The sequence below is a fragment of the Schistocerca serialis genome, chromosome 2, assembly GCF_023864345.2.
Source record: "Schistocerca serialis cubense isolate TAMUIC-IGC-003099 chromosome 2, iqSchSeri2.2, whole genome shotgun sequence".
Classification (NCBI taxonomy): Eukaryota; Metazoa; Arthropoda; class Insecta; order Orthoptera; family Acrididae; genus Schistocerca; species Schistocerca serialis.
The window spans coordinates 306,979,251-306,997,404 of NC_064639.1; the positions used below are offsets into that span (position 1 = coordinate 306,979,251).

General features: G+C 41.6%; 1 protein-coding gene across 1 annotated transcript in view; it reads left to right on the top strand.

Moving 5' to 3' along the window:
* The window catches only part of LOC126457086 (dnaJ homolog shv), a 27,560-nt gene extending 15,210 nt beyond the window's left edge, over positions 1 to 12,350 (top strand). Inside the window, exon 5 of the mRNA XM_050093105.1 lies at positions 10,942 to 12,350. Coding sequence (XP_049949062.1) covers positions 10,942 to 11,006 — 65 coding nt within the window. The 3' untranslated portion in view covers positions 11,007 to 12,350. The remainder of the gene's footprint in view (positions 1 to 10,941) is intronic.
* Positions 12,351 to 18,154: the final 5,804 nt, after the last annotated feature.

Genomic DNA, 18,154 nt, shown 5'->3' on the forward strand with positions numbered 1-18,154 from the left:
TTACACCTCGACTAGAGTATAAGGGGCTGTGTCGGGTGAGTGGGTGAGGGTTTGTATCATGCGAGTGGTCTAGAGGAGCAAGGAGGGGCATTGAGTGGTAGAAGGAAGGGCGGCTGAAGTTTGGGAGGGGAAGACAGCAAGAGAACATTGTAGGACAGTGGTACTGGTGAACTCATGTTGGTGAAGTCACAAGGGGTTGCATGTGGCTCAAAAAGAAATGGAGCAGTGGGTTAGTAGCATAATGAGTGAACAGGGGGAGGGAGGGGGTGGGGATGGGGACAATGTTAGATTGGATGTGGGGCAGCAGCTAACAGCAATTTAGGTTAGGAGGGTTGCAGGATTAAAGGACTTATAGTCAGGATAAGTCCTCCCTCTACGTACATCAGAGAAGTGGGAATGTCGCAGAGGTGAAAAGGGGAGGTTAGGGAGGTTTGGAGAGCCAGCTGACTCAGGTTGTGGAACAGTCTGTGAAGTTTAGCAGGGTCTGTCACTGGGTGGTCAGTGCTGCTCTTGGCCACAGTTCGGCAGTGGCCATTCATCTAAGTGGACAGTTGATAGTTGGCCTTGCGAAATAAATGACTGTTGACCAGGTTGAGATTCATTGGGAGAGTCCTTAGAAAATGTAGTCCATCAACAAAGGAGGCGTCTTACAAAACACTCGTTCGACCTATACTTGAGTATTGCTCATCAGTGTGGGATCCGTACCAGATCGGGTTGACGGAGGAGATAGAGAAGATCCAAAGAAGAGTGGCGCATTTCGTCACAGGGTTATTTGGTAACCGTGATAGCGTTACGGAGATGTTTAGCAAACTCAGTGGCAGACTCTGCAAGAGAGGCGCTCTGCATCGCAGTGTAGCTTGCTCGCCAGGTTTCGAGAGGGTGCGTGTTTGGATGAGGTATTGAATATATTGCTTCCCCCTACTTATACCTCTCGAGGAGATCATGAATGTAAAATTAGAGAGATTCGAGCGCGAACGGAGGCTTTCAGACAGTCGTTCTTCCCACGAACCATACGTGACTGGAACAGAAAAGGGAGGCAATGACAGTGGGATGTAAATTGCCCTCCGCCACACACTGTTGGGTGGCTTGCGGAGTATAAATGTAGATGTACAGCAGACTTGGTATATAATGTGACTGTTTTCACTGGTGGTTCTACCTTTGGTAAGGAAGGATATGTCTGTTAGGACTGCAGTAGGATCTGCTGGGTGTGTGCGTAGGATAGGTCTTCCACAGGAGTAAGACCCATGTGGGAAGGAGTTGAGAGTAATTATTAGAAAAGGACTGATAGGGAGATTTCCTAGATTCTTTGAGTGGCAGAATAACACTTTGGGAGAGGTTCTGATGGCTCCCACTACCACGCGTTACACTTTATGCAGCTGTTGTTATATGTTAATAGAAGGTTTAGTTGAAGCTGAATGATGAACTCAAAATGACTTGACTTCTGAAAAACTGAGAAAATTAAATCTGTTAAGGAATAATATGCAATATGATAGAGCTCGCAAAACAGAGCAAAAAATATCTGTATCCTGTACTGAATCTTTTCTGGAAGAACGGTTATGTTTGAATTTTAATTTTGGTTCCTTCAGCGTTTGTTCAGAATAGTTGAAAATGCTGAACTCCATAAAATGGTGGTGATTTGTGCCAAATTAAAATGGGATGCCAAAAAATCAGCACAAAATCGTAGACTAAAAAATGAATAATTATTTCAGCCTTTTAAATAATTTTTCCATGTGAGATTAAAATTCTGAGCATTTATTATTATGATTATGGTTTATGGTAGAGGGTCATCTGCGGAACATTTATTAATTGGTTTCCATCATAGACATGAAATATCCCTATGTTTGTGCATCAAAAATCATTTAAATCAAGGTCTGATTAATGAGCCATGCTTACATTTGAAGATAGTTACTGCAGATCACACAAAACCCCTATTCAAAATTATTTTTCCTAGTATAAAAAAAACGTAGATCTAGTAACAGCTGTGTGATTCTGAACAGTTTAATAAGTTTACAAATCAGTCTCTTACAAAATGGCTATGAGCATAAAATATTAAATTTTCAGAACTAATCCTGGGCAGGGGCACTACAAATGTAGTGTGTGGACAGAAAGTTGGAAAGTATGGGTCTCATGGGGCACGTGACAGAGATAAGTCCCTGTAGTCGCACTATTGTCTGTGTCCTCGGTGGCTCAGTCGGATAGAGCATCTGCCATGTAAGCAGAAGGTCCCGGGTTCGAGCCCTGTTCAGGGCACAAATTTTTCAACTGTCCCCGTTGATATTTATCAATGCCTCTAAGCAGCTAAAGGTCTAGATTTCATAATAATTTCAATCCTGGAAAGGCCTGAAATCAAGTGACGTCAAATTAAGTGTCCTCCTGTACATATAAAATAATTTGTTGTTAATTACAATGGTGGCCTTTGCTGTACAAAAGAATAGGTGTTAAATACGTTGTTTTCTTTTGTGGTCTGTTTCTTCTTAGATGAAGATAATTTTACTTACGCATTTGAAATAATTTGACTTACGCATTTGAAATGTGCGTTTATTATACTAGTATAGTAATTCCCTCCCATGCAACTCTTGCAAAGATGATTCAACCTGATATTAATTAGGCATCTTGCATTCAAAATTGACAGCACAGAAAGACATTTTTTTGTAATGAATATGGGTCAGAATACAAAGAACAGAGTATTTTTTCATATCAACGATTGTACATCTAGCAAAATGTTGTAATATTGCTAAAAAGAAGTAAAAAAAGAAAATACTGTGTGGTAACCAGTCAGTTGTATTTGCCTTCATGTGGAACAGCAACAAAATGATACTGTAATGAATCATAATAAATAAACACAAATCAGTGAAAATATAAAGAGACGATAAATTGTTCCCAGACTATTTTAAAAATCTGCTTACTCCCTTACACAGTGTGGCACTCATTAGAAAGTGGGAAGGATTGTGGGTTAGTTATTCCTAATTTCTGTGCTCAGAAATTAGGAGTAACCAACCCACAATCCTTCCCACTTTCTAATGAGTGATTGCTACTTAAAGCTTGGCCAGTGACATTAAGTTCTTTCTGTGTAGAGTGATATGGGTAATTGGGAGGGGGAGGGGTATCTGATCCATCTGCTGCTGATCCATATGGTTGGTTGGAGGATTAGAACCATTATGTGGATATGGTGGAAAAAATTTGCTTGGAGCCTGGTCTTGAAGGGTAGTGCCACCTGTCTGAATGTCTTAGTAAGAGTTTCAGCACACTTTGCAAAGGATTGCTCATTGTTGCAGAAGGGATAGCAGCTATCAAAATGGGAGGTGCTGTTGATTGTTGGTGGCTTGATGTGGACAGAGGGTTTTGTGGAATCATTGGGGAAGTGTAGTTTCTAACTACCACTCCCTTATTAACTGAAAGTTACAAGTTTCAAATTAAGTCAGCAAGAGGTACGTTTTGATCACTATGTAGTTCTTGAAAACAGTAATGGGAATCCCTGGCTTGAGCAGTACATAAAGTAAAGGAAAGAAAACTACTCAACCCTATCGATTCGATGTGTGGAGTACAGACACACGTAACGGAAAACAGCATTCACAGTAACTTTCAAACACTAGCTATTTTTCTAGCAAAGGTACACACACTCGCAAACACTACCACACAGACACCCACACTCACACTCCCATGGTCACAGCTAGACTAATTATGATAATCAATTATTGAAAGCAGTTGCCCAAGCTGAGTGAGTAATCAGTAATAAATCATATCAGTTGTAAATGTGTTATAATAAAGAAAATATCCAAAAGAATTAAATATATCAATAATAAACAAATCATACAAAATTTTCAGGAATGAATATGCAGTTCTCAAAAGTATTTTACATTGACACATATAATATGCATACATAAATAAATGACCTGGTAGGAAACTCCCAGGGGGCTCGCCACTCTTTCGCCGGTTCGTGCTTGGCTACCACGGGGTCGCAGCCATTGCAGCATCTTTTCGCTTCCGTGCTGCATGTTTCTCCTCTAGCTACGCTTTTTCCCCTCGCTTGGGGAACATGTGGGGTGTTATTGGGAATGTTCTGCATTGTCTGTCGCTGGCATAATAACAGTCTCACCACTGTTTTTTGTTCCCTATTGCTTTCTTTGTTTACCTTCTCCTCTCGTTACTCTGCTTCGACATTTGAGGTTCCTCGTTTTCCTTCTTCTTCCCTGTGCGCTCCTAAAGGCTGGCCCATGCGTCTGATGCGTAACAGGTGGCTGGGTAATGCGCAGTTCCCAGCTCCGGGTCGACAGATAGGGGTCGCATGTACCCCTCCGGTGCAGGCCAGGCCAAAGGAGAGGTGATTGTCTGAGCTACGAACTTCCCAAATGGCCAATTGGTCTCTCTATCACATGTTCTGAAGGTGTGAACAATCACCTAAGGCTTGTGTGCCTCATTGTGAAGGGTGCCCCCAGTTGGAAGGAGCGCACCATCGAAGATGCTGGCAATCATGGGGGATTTTCTTGCAATGAGCCAATCATCTTCACAGTCAAATGTCTATGGAATGTAAACATAATGAAGCTATTGATTCGGACCATTCCAGCTGCACCACAGTTCCTCATGGTCTCATGTACTGAAGACAGTCAGTTGTTCGCCACAGTAAATCCATTTATTATTCAGAAAGGTGTTGATGCAATTGATGCCCTTGTGAAATCCTGCTCTCATTTGCACTCTTGTTCTCATCTTTGATAGAGTGGTGCTTCTGTCCAAGATCGAAGCAGGCTATGAAATTATCACAATCTGACCGTACATTCCAAACCCGATGCATTGCTACCAGTGTCATTGTTTCAACCACACTAGAATGTCTTGTTGGTACCTAGCCAAATGTGTAACCTGTGGTAGGGATGCGCTTGAGGGTGATTGTCCGTTCCCATCACCCCACTGTATCAATTGCAATGGCGACCATGCCGCCTCCTCTTGGTATTGCCCCGTGTGTCGTGATGATCAGGCTGTCCAAGAGATCTGGGTAAAGGAAAAGTGCCTTACCCAGTCATTCGCAAGTTATTGGCTCATCGTAAACCCTGCGTTCTCCTGGCTGGCACCCATAGTTCCATTCTTGTTACCCCTCGATCCATGAAGGACATGGCCATGCAGACATGTGACCTCAAATTCAGCTCTGAGGTTGCGAAATGGCCCAGTGTCAAGTTAGCATCGCCTTCCCCCATCCAGCCACAAACCCTTGCCTCAAGGGGAAAAGCCACCAGCTACACAACTGGTAGGACAAAAGGAATACTCCTGTGAAGACTTTCTACATTCCTCCAGCCAAACAACACCTGAGTCTTCTTTTGCTAACCGGAAAGGCTTGAAGAAGTCCACCAAAGGCAGATGGTCTTCTCCTTCGCCGACTCGAAGATCCTCTTCGACAGTGTTGCCATGTGATACCTTAGCCTTGCCAGCCTCTGTGTTGCCAGTGTGCACCACCAACCGTTTTTCTGCATTGGACTCCACAGACCGACAGCACAAGCAAGCCAGTGCTTCTGTGGACCTTATGGAGCATGATCCTCCTGCTTCTGTGCCTTGTAGCAGTGATTCTTCACAGCTGTCACTCGGCAGCTGCCGAGGTGACACCCCTTCATCTCTTCCTCATCTTCACTCTCCTCTAGTGGAACGTTCCCGGTCTTGGGTCCCAGAGAGAGGATTTACGGCTGCTTTCAGCATCACAGTGTCCCGTATTACTCTGCCATCAGGAAACAAAATTGCATCTTCATGACCACATTGAGCTTTCACATTTCTTCCCAGTTCATTTTGACGTTCCCCTTGAGGTCAGCATTCCATCTTATGTGATGACTTTCATAGTAAACTCATCTCCCTGACTACTCATCTTCAAGCTGCTGATGTTAGCCTTTTCCTTCCTCATGTGACTTTTTCTCTCTGTACCATTTATGTCCCTCCATCATTCGGTGTCACCAGAGCAGATTTCCTTCAGCTTATTGGGCAACTACTTACCCCATTTTAGCTACTCAGTGACTTAAATGCATATCATACCCTTTGGGCTTCTCCCAGAACCTGTCAGAGTGGTGCCCTCTTTGCTGATCTTAATCAACTCAATCTCGTCTGCCTTAGCACTGAAGCACCCACATTCCTTTCCGACACCTCACACACCTATTCCCATTTGGACCTATCCTTCTGTACTGCCCAACTTGCCCATCATCTTGAATGGTGCGTTCTTTCTGACACCTAATCGAGCAATCATTTCCCACTTGCTATCTGTTTGCTGACTCCTTCCCCACCTGCATGCACACCCAAACGTCAGCTTGCTAAGGCTAACCGGCAGCTTTACTCCTCCCTGGCTACTTTTGAAGAACAGGATTTCTGCAGTCGTGATGACAAGGTGGAATATCTAAGAAACATTATCCTTACCACTGCAGAACGTTCCATTCCTCTCACTTCCTCTTTACCGTGCTGTGTCCGGGTCCCTTGGTGGACTGAGGCATGCCGTGACGCACTTTGTGCATGGAGATGTGATCTCCACATTTCTAACAGTCATCCAACAATGGCAAACTGCATTTATTATAAACAGATGTGTGCAAAGTGTCATCACGTTCTTCAGGATAGCAGAAAAGCTAGCTGGATTTCATTCACTAGTTCTTTCAACAGTTCCAGCCCTCCCTCTGTCATGTGGGCCAACTTCTGACAGCACTCTGGGATCAAGATCCATTCGCCAATTTCCAGCCTGACAGTAGCAGACGATGTTATTGTGGGCTCTGTTGCTATTTCCAACACCTTGGACCGCCATTTTGCAGAAATTTAGAGTTGTTCCCACTATTAACCTGCCTTCCTCCTTCAGAAACAAGTGGAGGAGTGAGTGCTACAATGCCACCTTTACTATGAGGGAGCTAGATCATGCTCTCATTTGGTCCTGATTCTCTGCCACAGGGCCAGACACTGTCCACATTCAGATGTTGCAGCACCTTTCTCTTGCGGGCAAGCGATCTCTGCTTAACACGTACAACCGCATTTAGGCAGAGGGCACATTTCCTGGATTTTGGCATGAAGCCACCGTCATACCCATACCTAAGCCCCCTAAGGACGCAAACCTTCTTTCTAGCTACCACCCTATCTCTCTCACCAGCTGCATTTGCAAGGTGATGGAATGTATAATCCATGCATGGCTGGTATGGTGGCTCGAGTCTCGCAGTTTACTAACGACTGTACAGTATGGATTTCGAGCATGGTGTCCTGCAGTTGGCCATCTCTTTACTTTGTCCACCCATGTCATGAATGGTTTCCTGCGGAAATCTCAGATTGTGGCCATGTTTTTTGATTTGGAGAAGGCCTACAACACCAGCTGGAGAACTGGTATCCTCCGTACTCTTTATACGTGGTGCTTCTGTGACTACCTGTCCTGTTTCCTTCAGGAATTTTTAAAAGACTGAGTTTTCAAGGCGTGTGCATTGTCAGACACCTTTAGCCAATAAAACAGTGTGTCTCTGGGTTCTGTCCTGTCATCCTCTTTGCTATCATTATTAACCCCATAATGGCCGGTCTCCCACCAAGTATCTCCAGCTCCCTTTGTGTTGGTGATTTTGTCATCTGTTGCAGTTCTCCACTGACCTGTCTTACTGAGCAACGTCTTCAGCAATATCTTGGTTGTGTTTACTCCTGGAGCATCGACAATGGCTTTCTTTTTCCACTGACAAAACCGTCTGTATGAATTTCTGCTGGTGCAAATGGGTTCTCCCACCATCTTTACACCTTGGTCCTGTTGCCCTTCTGTTCGTTGAAACTACGAAATTCTTGGGCTTCATGCTCGATAGGAAACACTCGTGATCCTACCATGTGTCTTATCTGGCATCCTGCTATATGCAGTCCCTCAATTCCCTACGTGTCCTCAATGGTACTTCCTTGAGTGCCAATCGAACCACCCTCCTCCGTTTGTACCGGTCCCTTGTCCGTTCGAAACTAGACTATGGGTGCTTTGTCTGTGCATCTGCACGTCCATCCCTATTACGCGGTCTCAATACTATTCACCATCATGGCATCCATTTGGCCACTGGTGCCTTTTACACTAACCCAGTTCACAGTCTGTATGCTGAAGCTGCTGATCTACCACTGTCCTACAGCTGCGACTTTCTCCTCAGCAGGTATGCATGCCATTTGTTTGCCATATGTGGCCACCCATCCTATACCTCCTTCTTTGATGATTTCTTTGATCACCAGTGTGGGGTGCATCCCTCTTCTCTGTTACCTCCTGGAGTTTGCTTTCGGTGCTTTCTTCAGCAGCTCAACTTCACACTACCTGCAACTTTCCCGGTAGATGTGAACCCTTCACCACCTTGGCTTCATGAAGTGGCTCGTGTTAATGTTGGTCTTCATTGGCTTCCTAAGGACACTACTCCAGCCTCTCTCTATTGCCTTCAGTTTCATGACCTTTGCATGAAATTTCGCAATAGCACCTTTGTGTACACTGATGGCTCTTGGACCGACTGTGGTGTCAGGTGTGCTTTCATCACTGGCGCCCACGTCTTTAGGTATCAGCTTCCGGCACACTGCTCAGTATTAAAAGCCGAGCTCGTTGCCTTGTATCAGGCCACGGAGTGCACCTGGTGAAATCGACTTTTCAATTGTGTCGTGTGCTCAGACACTCTCAGCGCCCTTCGAAGTCTCTGTACGCTGTCCACCACCCATCCCTTAGTGCAACGGGGCAAGGAAAGCTCATTTGCTCGCTCCTGGTGGAGCCACTGTGCAGTTTATGTGGGTTCATGGTCATGTTTGTCTCCAGATGTTGCTGCCCAGACTGCAGTCCTCGTACCTCAACCCGCGAGTTCCTATGTCCCCTCTGATGATCTCTGTGTTCCTGTCTATCAGGAGGTGATGTGCCTTTGGCATTGCCATTGATCCTCCCTTCATGGGAATAAGCTCAGGATTATTAAACCTCTCCCAGCGGCTTGGACAACCTCCTCTCAGCCCTCCTACCAGGAGGAGGTCATTTTAACTAGGATGCTTATTGTGCACTGCCTTTTTAGCCAGCATCATTTGATAAGTGGTGCTCCCCCACCAATTTGCACACATTGCACCCAAGTTTTAACTGTCCACCACTTCCTGACAGTGTGTCCATTTTTTTACCGATCACGTTCCTGCTTGGGTTTGCCATATGAGGTATCAGCCGTTTTAGCAAATGACGTGTGGGCTGTAGAATGCATTTTTACTTTTTATCCATCAAAGCAATGTGGCAAAGACCATTTAATTTTTAGTTTTGGGCCTCTGTTTCTGTATGGTGTCTTTAGTAGTCCTTTCTCTGCGACCCTGTTTTTAGCTGTCTTATGTCAGTTGGGATTGACATTTAGTCGTTTTTTTTTTTTAACTTTTCCCTGTTTTTATGTTCTATAGTTTTGAAGTGGGCGCGTATGACTCCAGTTGTTTTTGCGCTCTAAAACAAAACAAAATAAAACAAACAAACTTGCTAGTAACAGACAGAGAATGAGGACTTTGTGCATATTACAAGTGAAATATGTGTATCAGGTTGCATACTAAAGTGATGTATCAACTGATGTACTAAAAATGAGTGAGAGGCATTGTCCAGTTTCATTACGAAGTCAACATCCAGGAATGTGGTACGTTGAGCTTACAAGGACTGTGTGAAATATGTAGGAGAGAAGGTACTGAGGCTGTGGAAGAATGAGATCTGAATCATGAAGATGTGCTTGGGAGTCTAGGAGGAAATCTTATAGATGTCTTGTAAACAGGTTGGCATATGCAGTTTCCAATGTCTGTGCTGCAGATTTATTTGTATGTCATGCTCTTGAAAGACATTTGTTGTTGGTAAGGATTTAGTTGGTCTGACGTATTAAGTATGAGGCGGTGTGTTTGGAGGCGTAGTATTTGACAACTGCAAGACCATGCACATGGGGAATATTGTTGTGTATTTAGGTGGCATCAAAAGTAATGATTCGGTGTCTTGTTGGAAATTATATGGGGACAGTTGAGGGATGATGACAGAAGTGGTTCCTGTTAATATGGAGAGCTAGGGTGCAGCTGATGTGTTGCAAGTGTTGGCCAGTAAGAGCCAAGATTGTTTCCATGGGAGCACAATACAATGGGATGATTAGGTTTCAGTGATTTTGAAATGTAGGAAGTGAGTGCGCAAGTGGTTAGTTGGGCTAAGGACGGAGATGGACTTGGTGGAAGAGGTTCTGAATGAGGCCTAGGGATTTCAGTAGGTACTGGAGTTTGCTGGACTTCTATGATGTGAGCACTTTGGTAGGGCTTCCAGGCGGAAGAGAGAGACAGTTGGGGGTACCTTCTGTCATGTACACACACGGTTCGTCATTACAGTGGTGGGACCTTTGTCTACTCTGTTCTAATTTTCCCTCCCATTTCATTCTTTCACTTCGCGATGTTTCTAGGACATATCGTCTCCCTCTTCCTCCTCCCCCTCCCACCTACCTGAGCCATGGAGCACTAGCAGTGCCACATGTTTATCATCTTCTCTTGCTGGCTGTCCCATCCAACCCTCAGCTGCACTCTGCTCCAACAAGGCCTTCTCCTTCCTCTCTTTCTTCCTCTCTCACATCACTTGATCTGACATAACCTCATAATGTCAGCTGATCTGCTATGTGAGGACAATGTAGCTCATATTTAGCTCTGAAAGAAGTTGACCAAAAGCTTAGCAGCATTTTCAGTCTTGTTTGTATGCTTATCAGTGCTCATTGCCACAGATATCACCGTTGCGTTATGAACAGAATATTTGAGTACCTTGCTGATATGTGTAGGCTTTTGTCTATTACTATATCAGCCGTGATATTAGAAAGGACCATAACTAAGGCACTGAACAGTAGATAGGCACACAAACTAGGTGTATAAACTAGTTTCCAACTGTTACTTGTGTCCTACCCAGGATTTTCCAATGTAATATAACATAACTGTAATACCTGGCATAGTGTACCATATCTAAATAACTGTTTTTTTTTTTTTTTTCAGATATAAAGAGAATATTGAACCAAAATTCAAATAACAAAGTTTACAATGGTCTCCGTGGATTTTGATGATAAATCTGCAGCTATTGTAATTGAATCAAAGGCATTGTGAAAATGCTTTCCTGTACATATTTTCAAGAAATAATGACAATTGTGTGAGAATCTTGTCAATGAAAGTGTGGAGTGCGTGAATAAAACATGGGAAGTATTTTGAATATTGTGAACTTCATGTACCAGTGTTGCATACCATGCATATTGATGTGATACTTTATGTATAGGACCTAAACAGCTGCAAGATACTTGTGTACATTTGTAATTTGCGTGTGCCAAGTAGTGTGCTGTATACAATATGTTCCTTACGGACAATGGGATTTCATTTTGAGAACTTGTTTAGCTTCACAGTGGAGCTTGGTAAATGTGGATTCATTGAAGCATGATGCTCCTGTTTGTTGCAGAGCACCGTAACTGATATTAGTTCTATGTTTTTGCGGCATGAATTACAGAAGTTTGTAGCTTATTTATTGTTATGGAGTTGTCAGAAATGTTTGAAGTGAAATTGTTGGGTATTTGTGTTAAAGCAGCTATGTACCAAGTCATTTGAGTGGGAGATGTTTCTTATATAATATTACTTCAGTTTTGCAAATTTTTGTAACAATTGTTGCAATCATTGAATCGAGACCTATCATTTAGTACATTTTCACATTCCCAAATACCTTCACAATTTTAAATGTACAAGAGTGTTTCACTTTCTGTTGAAGAATCCCTTTGTACCTGACTGTGTGTTTGCTAGTGAGATTTAGTTCTCACATATAATCTTACATTAATTTAACAGTCATATTTATGAAAAAGTGCTTTCTGAAGAATTTTGTAGTAAGTGTGAAATTTCACAACATAACACAGTTATGACTGTAATTGTTTTAGAAATGAAAGTTATAATGCTGCAAATATGTTTAAATAATCTAAAAATCATTTTATAGTTGCTGTTTTGAAATTTTCGTACAAAATTTATTATTTTGATTTCTAACTCTGTATTTTGTTTCTTCCATTGCATACTGCCTTTGAGGATGATTTATTATAGTTCCTGCAGTTTTGTGAGATAAGCCTGCTCTTTATTACACACAAATAAGTTACTGCCACAGACTGATATGCCATACTAGATCTCCTTAAAGGCTGGATCCCTATACCATTTATACACAATTTTTTGTTGTATTATTGTACTGGAAAAAGAGAGACAGAGAGAGAGAGAGAGAGAGAGAGAGAGAGAGAGATATGGAGATGTTTCTGGAGCCTGATTGGAGATTATGCTCCAATCAAACATTTCCTAGGTCACACCACTGAAATTAAACTATTTGTGTTTGAAAAATGTATGAACGTGTGCATCTACAGTATGAATAAACATGACAGTTACTGTTATATTGAAGACTGTTTGAATGATTCTGAATTTCCATTGCATATGGAAAACTTATAATTTATATTTCATGTATATTCCATTTGCACAATAATGGATTTGCAAAAGTATGAGTCACAGTAGGTGTTAACTAATAAGTATTACCATACAGTAGTTGCATAATGTACAAAATTCTCAGTAGTTCATTACAAATTAATGCTAAAGCCAAGCAAAAATTATTGCAACTAGACATTCAATTAAGGAAGGTTTATCTGTCCAGTACTATGATACCTGTATTGTCAATGTTCCGTTATTGCTTCAGTGAGAATGCACAAAATTTTAATCCACTTGAGCCTTCCTGTCATTTCATCTTTTTCTTTTGTCATAGCTACTCATCTTTATTGGCAGAATCAATGCTCAATGGATACAGCAACAAAGCATTAACACTGTTATACAGTTGATGTAATATTAGAATAATATGGGAAATAAGCAAGTGCAGCGGACATAATATTATGTTTTGCCAGTTAACATGTTTTTCCACAGTGTCAAATATACATTTTGATTTCTGCAAATATGTATTGGGTATACAGACTTACATGTTGATAGCAGCTGGCATCTGGATAAAAATTCATTAGTATTGAAACATTCCTTACTCTCAGTTTGTAGATGTTAGCTGACTTGCTGACTCTTTTTCCAGCATTTTGTGTGTTGTGTAGCTTTCATTTCAAGATGTTTACTTATGAGGAGAAAATGCCAAAAGTACTAAAGGAGGCAAAGGTGAAAGGAAGAGAACAGGTATTCTGCCACAAAAGAAGTATTCTTGCATTGCACTGGAAGGGTAATAGAGAGACACAACTACAGTGCAGAGTGTGACAACAAAGACATCCACTGTTAAAATGAAAGCTGTGGCAGTTGCTGAGTGGAGTGACCTGTTTCATGAATGTTTGACATTGGAGCCTGCACACAGTACAATTAGTTGGTGGAGAAAGCTGGCTTTTCATTGCATTGTAATGGCAGTATTGAATGCATGCCTGGTGCACAACATAATGACAAAGGAGAAACTGTCTACAACAAAGTTTATTGAGAAAATGTGTAAATGATTTTTGTTGTCAGCTGTACAGTCAAGAAAGGTCAGGAAAAGTAGCTCAGCTTTCAGAAAAAGAACACTTCCTTAATTGCATCACTATTGTAGAAGATAATAAAAAAGAAAAAGGTGGTATAATACATAGATTTAGTGCGGGAGATGTTTCCTAACAAGTTCCCAAAAACAACTGTATCCCATCGTACCATAACGACTTACGAAGAAATTTCAAGAGACAGGTTCAGTGTTAGTTCCAGAACAAATTCGTAGAGCCCCGAAGTTACAGCTGTGCAAGAACAGAAAGATGCTTATCATGAAAAGCAAATCCCTTACTGCAAATGGTTTACATCTTTTATGGAAAGGAATGCCATATTCTTGATGTCGTGTTCTATACAGAAGGTTCTGGTTCCATCTTTCTGGTTATGTTAGCACACAAAACACCTGATTATGGCCAACAGAAAATCATTGTGCTGTGCTTGAAACGCCATTACATGAGCAAAAAATGGAGTGTGAGTAGCAAAATCCAGATGGAGCATTATTGGGTCTGTATTTTTTGAAGAGACCATGAACAGTGAATGTTATTGTTTAATGGTAAATGGTACATGATCTCATTGATGATGTAAAGGAAGACAAAATTAGTACTCATGGTTTCAACAAAATGCTGCTACTGCATGCATAACTAACTGTGTTATGTGTCTTCTGGAAGAGTTTTTGGGGAACGTGTGATCTCAAAAGACCTGTGACCACCTCACTTGCTGGATCTTACTCCACCAGGCTTTTTCCTTTGGGGAGCAGCAAAATCTGTAGTGTAACACAATTGTCCACATACAGCTTCATGACTTAAAAATGAAAATAACTACACATGTAAGAAGCATGTCACAACTAGATCTGCAGAAAATGTTTTTCAATAAAATTAAACTGATTCAGACATGCATAGCTGCCCACTGATGTCATTTCCAAGATAGGTTATAATTGCACATGAACTTTCCAAACATCTATCATAAGTTGGCAGTGCCGAACATTGCATGATTTTTACATATGGAGCAGTCCATGATGGGACAGCATGTTGTCAAAGTGAAAACTTATTACAAATGTGGTGAATGTGACAGACTTCACAACTCTGTGGAATGATTGATCAACATACGCCGAATAAGTCGACTGTGTTAAGACTGATTGCTAAATTTAAGAAAACTGGTTTGGTTATGGATATTAAACCCTTGGACCATCCGCATGTTAGCCCTTGTGTGGGAAACATCACTGCTATGAGTGATGATGTTGCTGTAAACCCACTGAAATCTGTTCGCTAACATTCACAACAATTGGATATTTCCAGCACCAGCATGCAGTGAATTCTGGTAGATAATCTGCACCTTTTGGCCTAAAAAATCCAACTGATAAGAATTGAAGCCAATTGATCATGAAAAAACACAAGCCTTTGCCCATTGAGTGTTTGTGAAACAGACAGTGGACACAATTTCATCAAGATAATAATGTTCACTGATGAGATGCACTTTCTGCTGAATGGCTTCATGAAGAAGCAAAACTACAGGATTTGTGGCACATAAAACCCTCTAGTAATTCTGGAGAAGATGTTACACCCATAACGAGTGATTGTGTGGTGTGGCATTTAGGCTGAGGGCTTCACTGGGCTGTACCTCTTTGAAGATGGTCCTGGAAACCCATTAACAGTGGATGGCGAATGCTATTGCAATATGTTGGGAGAGTTTATGTGATCTGAACTGGATCATGTGAATGCTGAAGAGGAGTGGTTTCAACCAGATGACGCATGTCACACATTGATTGCAACAATTAACTTCTTATGAGAGAAGTTCCCTGCCTGAGTGATTTCTCACAACAATGATGTGAATTGGCCACTCAGATCTTGTAATTTGACACCATGTGATATCTTTCTGTGAGGCCATTTTATATCTTGAGTGTATGTGTCAGCAAAACCTGTTTACTTCCAGAGCTTTAGGCCAAGAGTCAATGTGATTTTGGAACTAGAGGTGCAAGTTTGCCTGAAGGTTATGGAAAAATTTCATTGAAATGAGTGTGTGCTTGCAGTCATAGAGGGCATTTGAGTAGTATCATATTTCATACATAATTACACGTAGCGTACACTACAATAAAATAATACATAAATTACATAATTTTGTCAATAAATTTGTGTGTGATTACGCACTCAAAAATGTCGTTCTTTATTAGAATCGAGTTACAAATTGGATACGAAAAACAGAGGTTAGAAGTCTCTATAATCTCCACTTCCTGTTTAATCTAATATCTCCTACAAAACCAAGAGAGAGGCCATAGGGATATGTTACTGAACTTGAATTCTGGAGGGGAGCAGTTCAAATTCAGCCATCTAGGTTGAGCTTTTCCAATCGTTTCCCTAAATCACGTAAGTCAAATTCCTGAATATTTCCTTTCAGAAAGGTCAGTTTCATCTAGGAGAGCATTATTTTATGTTTGATTTTTAATTAGTTGACTAAAGAAAATAGGGTAGAATAACTAAGCAGAACTGTTTGATTAAATTTTGGCTTTAACAAACTGCATGTTTACCTAAAGACAGACATGTTGTGGAAGATTGAAATAAATTTGTTCAGGGGTAATATTTCAAATGAAGGTAGGAAAAGAAGTAAAAAAAGTGAGACAATACACAGAATGATGCTTAATATTTGGAGTATGACATAAACATTACGGCCACTGCCCACCTCAAGACTGAATGCTGCCTGGTTGCACTGTGTGCACTTTGCTTGGTAATAAAAGTATAGCAGAGATGAATGAGGAAATCCTTCTAGTGATGACATAGGCCGCAAGTCCATTGACTTAAGGGCAGATTGTTGTGACCCACTGGCTGCGAAACAAGCATCTATGAAATGGTGAATCAGGTTGGCTGTTCATGTGCTAGTGTCATGACCATCTACGGAAACTGGAAAGGCAGTGGAACCACCAGCAGGTAACAATGTGTGGGACATCCATGTCTCACCAGAAAACGTGGAGACTGGAGGCTTATCTGCTGTGTAAAGCAAGATAGTTAGCGATCTGTGGCAGATTTAATGACAAACAGTGCTGGTGCAGGTGCAAATGTTTTGGAGCACAACAGTTAGACCGCATTGTTGAGTGTGGTGCTGCTATAGCAGGTGACCTTAACATCTTCCTTTGTTGATATAATGATATCTTCAATTGAGATGGCAGTGGGCTTCGGAGCATTGAGATTGGGCCATGGATAAATGCAAACTTATCACCTGGTCAGACAAATCACTTATTTGTTACACAAGGTGGATGCTCACTTCAGAATGTGCCACCATCCTGATGAACTGCTGCTTGAAACATGCACCGTGCTGGAAGATACGTGAATATCTCCAGTAGAATAATAATGCTCCCCAGTAGAATAACACTGTTTCCCACTGGCCTGCACCTGGAGTATTATTCTACTGGGGACATTCAAGTATCTTCCAGCACGATAACTGTCCATGTTACAAGACCAAAATCATTATACTCAGCCCAGTCAACAAAGACCAGAATAGGTCGATTAGGGTTGGAAATCGTGTAATTGGAAAGTTTTACACAACAGTAGAAGGGAGTGTCCTGAACAATATACTAAAAATCCTGACTGTTGGGGTGGTGTGGGGGGTGTTTAATCCACAATTGCTCACACCTGTTGCGGTCAAGCAATAACTTCCATAATGAGGTTTTCACTCTGCAGCAGAGTGTGCGCTGATATGAAACTTCCTGGCAGATTAAAACTGTGTGCCCGACCGAGACTCGAACTCAGGACCTTTGTCTTTTGCGGGCAAGTGCTCTACCATCTGAGCTACCGAAGCACGACTCACGCCCAGTCCTCACAGCTTTACTTCCAGAAGTAAAGCTGTGAGGACCGGGCGTGAGTTGTGCTTCAGTAGCTCAGATAGTAGAGCACTTGCCCGCGAAAGGCAAAGGTCTCGAGTTCGAGTCTCGGTCGGGCACACAGTTTTAATCTGCCAGGAAGTTTAATAACTTCCATGTTAGGTATTTTCTAACAAAGGTAACTTTTATGTTTTTAGAAGTTCCATACAAAACTACATTTATCAAGTAAATTTGTTCTTCATTATTGCAAATGAATTATAAATATGTATTGGTCATTAAATGAAACATATATATTGTTTAACCTAAAAATATTTATGTATGTAATGGTCATAGTTTAGCATTCCATTCACAACATCTCTCCTAACAGTACTTCAACACAATCATAGGTAGTGAACAACTAATGTGAACCTCACTTCTGTTTTACCACACTGAGTCAGATTCACCTTCTTGTGACTTTTTCACATCTGTGAGATATGTATAAAACACAGAGAGCTGATATTTCTCCAAAATTTTATGTGGACAGTTTCAAGCACTCTGTGAACAAGCTGCTACCATACTGTGTAAAATATCTTTGTTTGTGTCAATTACAATGTCTGGAAGAAATAATTTCCAGCAATGCATTTTTTGTTCCCCCCTTTAAGCCTGGAAAAAGTATGATAGTATTCTGACAAACAGTTTTTGCAGGAGGAGCCCCATTCTTGAACGATTTTGTTTTCCAGCCCTTCCCTGATATGAATCACGGTTTGCCGAAGTTGGAGGTACTATTGACGCAGTTTCAGAATCTCTGTCCGGCTGCTAAGTTGCCGTGTCAGTTTCTTCATGTTCAGATTGCGCGTCAGAGGACACCACCTGTGGATACTCTCATCCAGTGATTCTTCTAGCCACATCAGTAGTAATTCATCT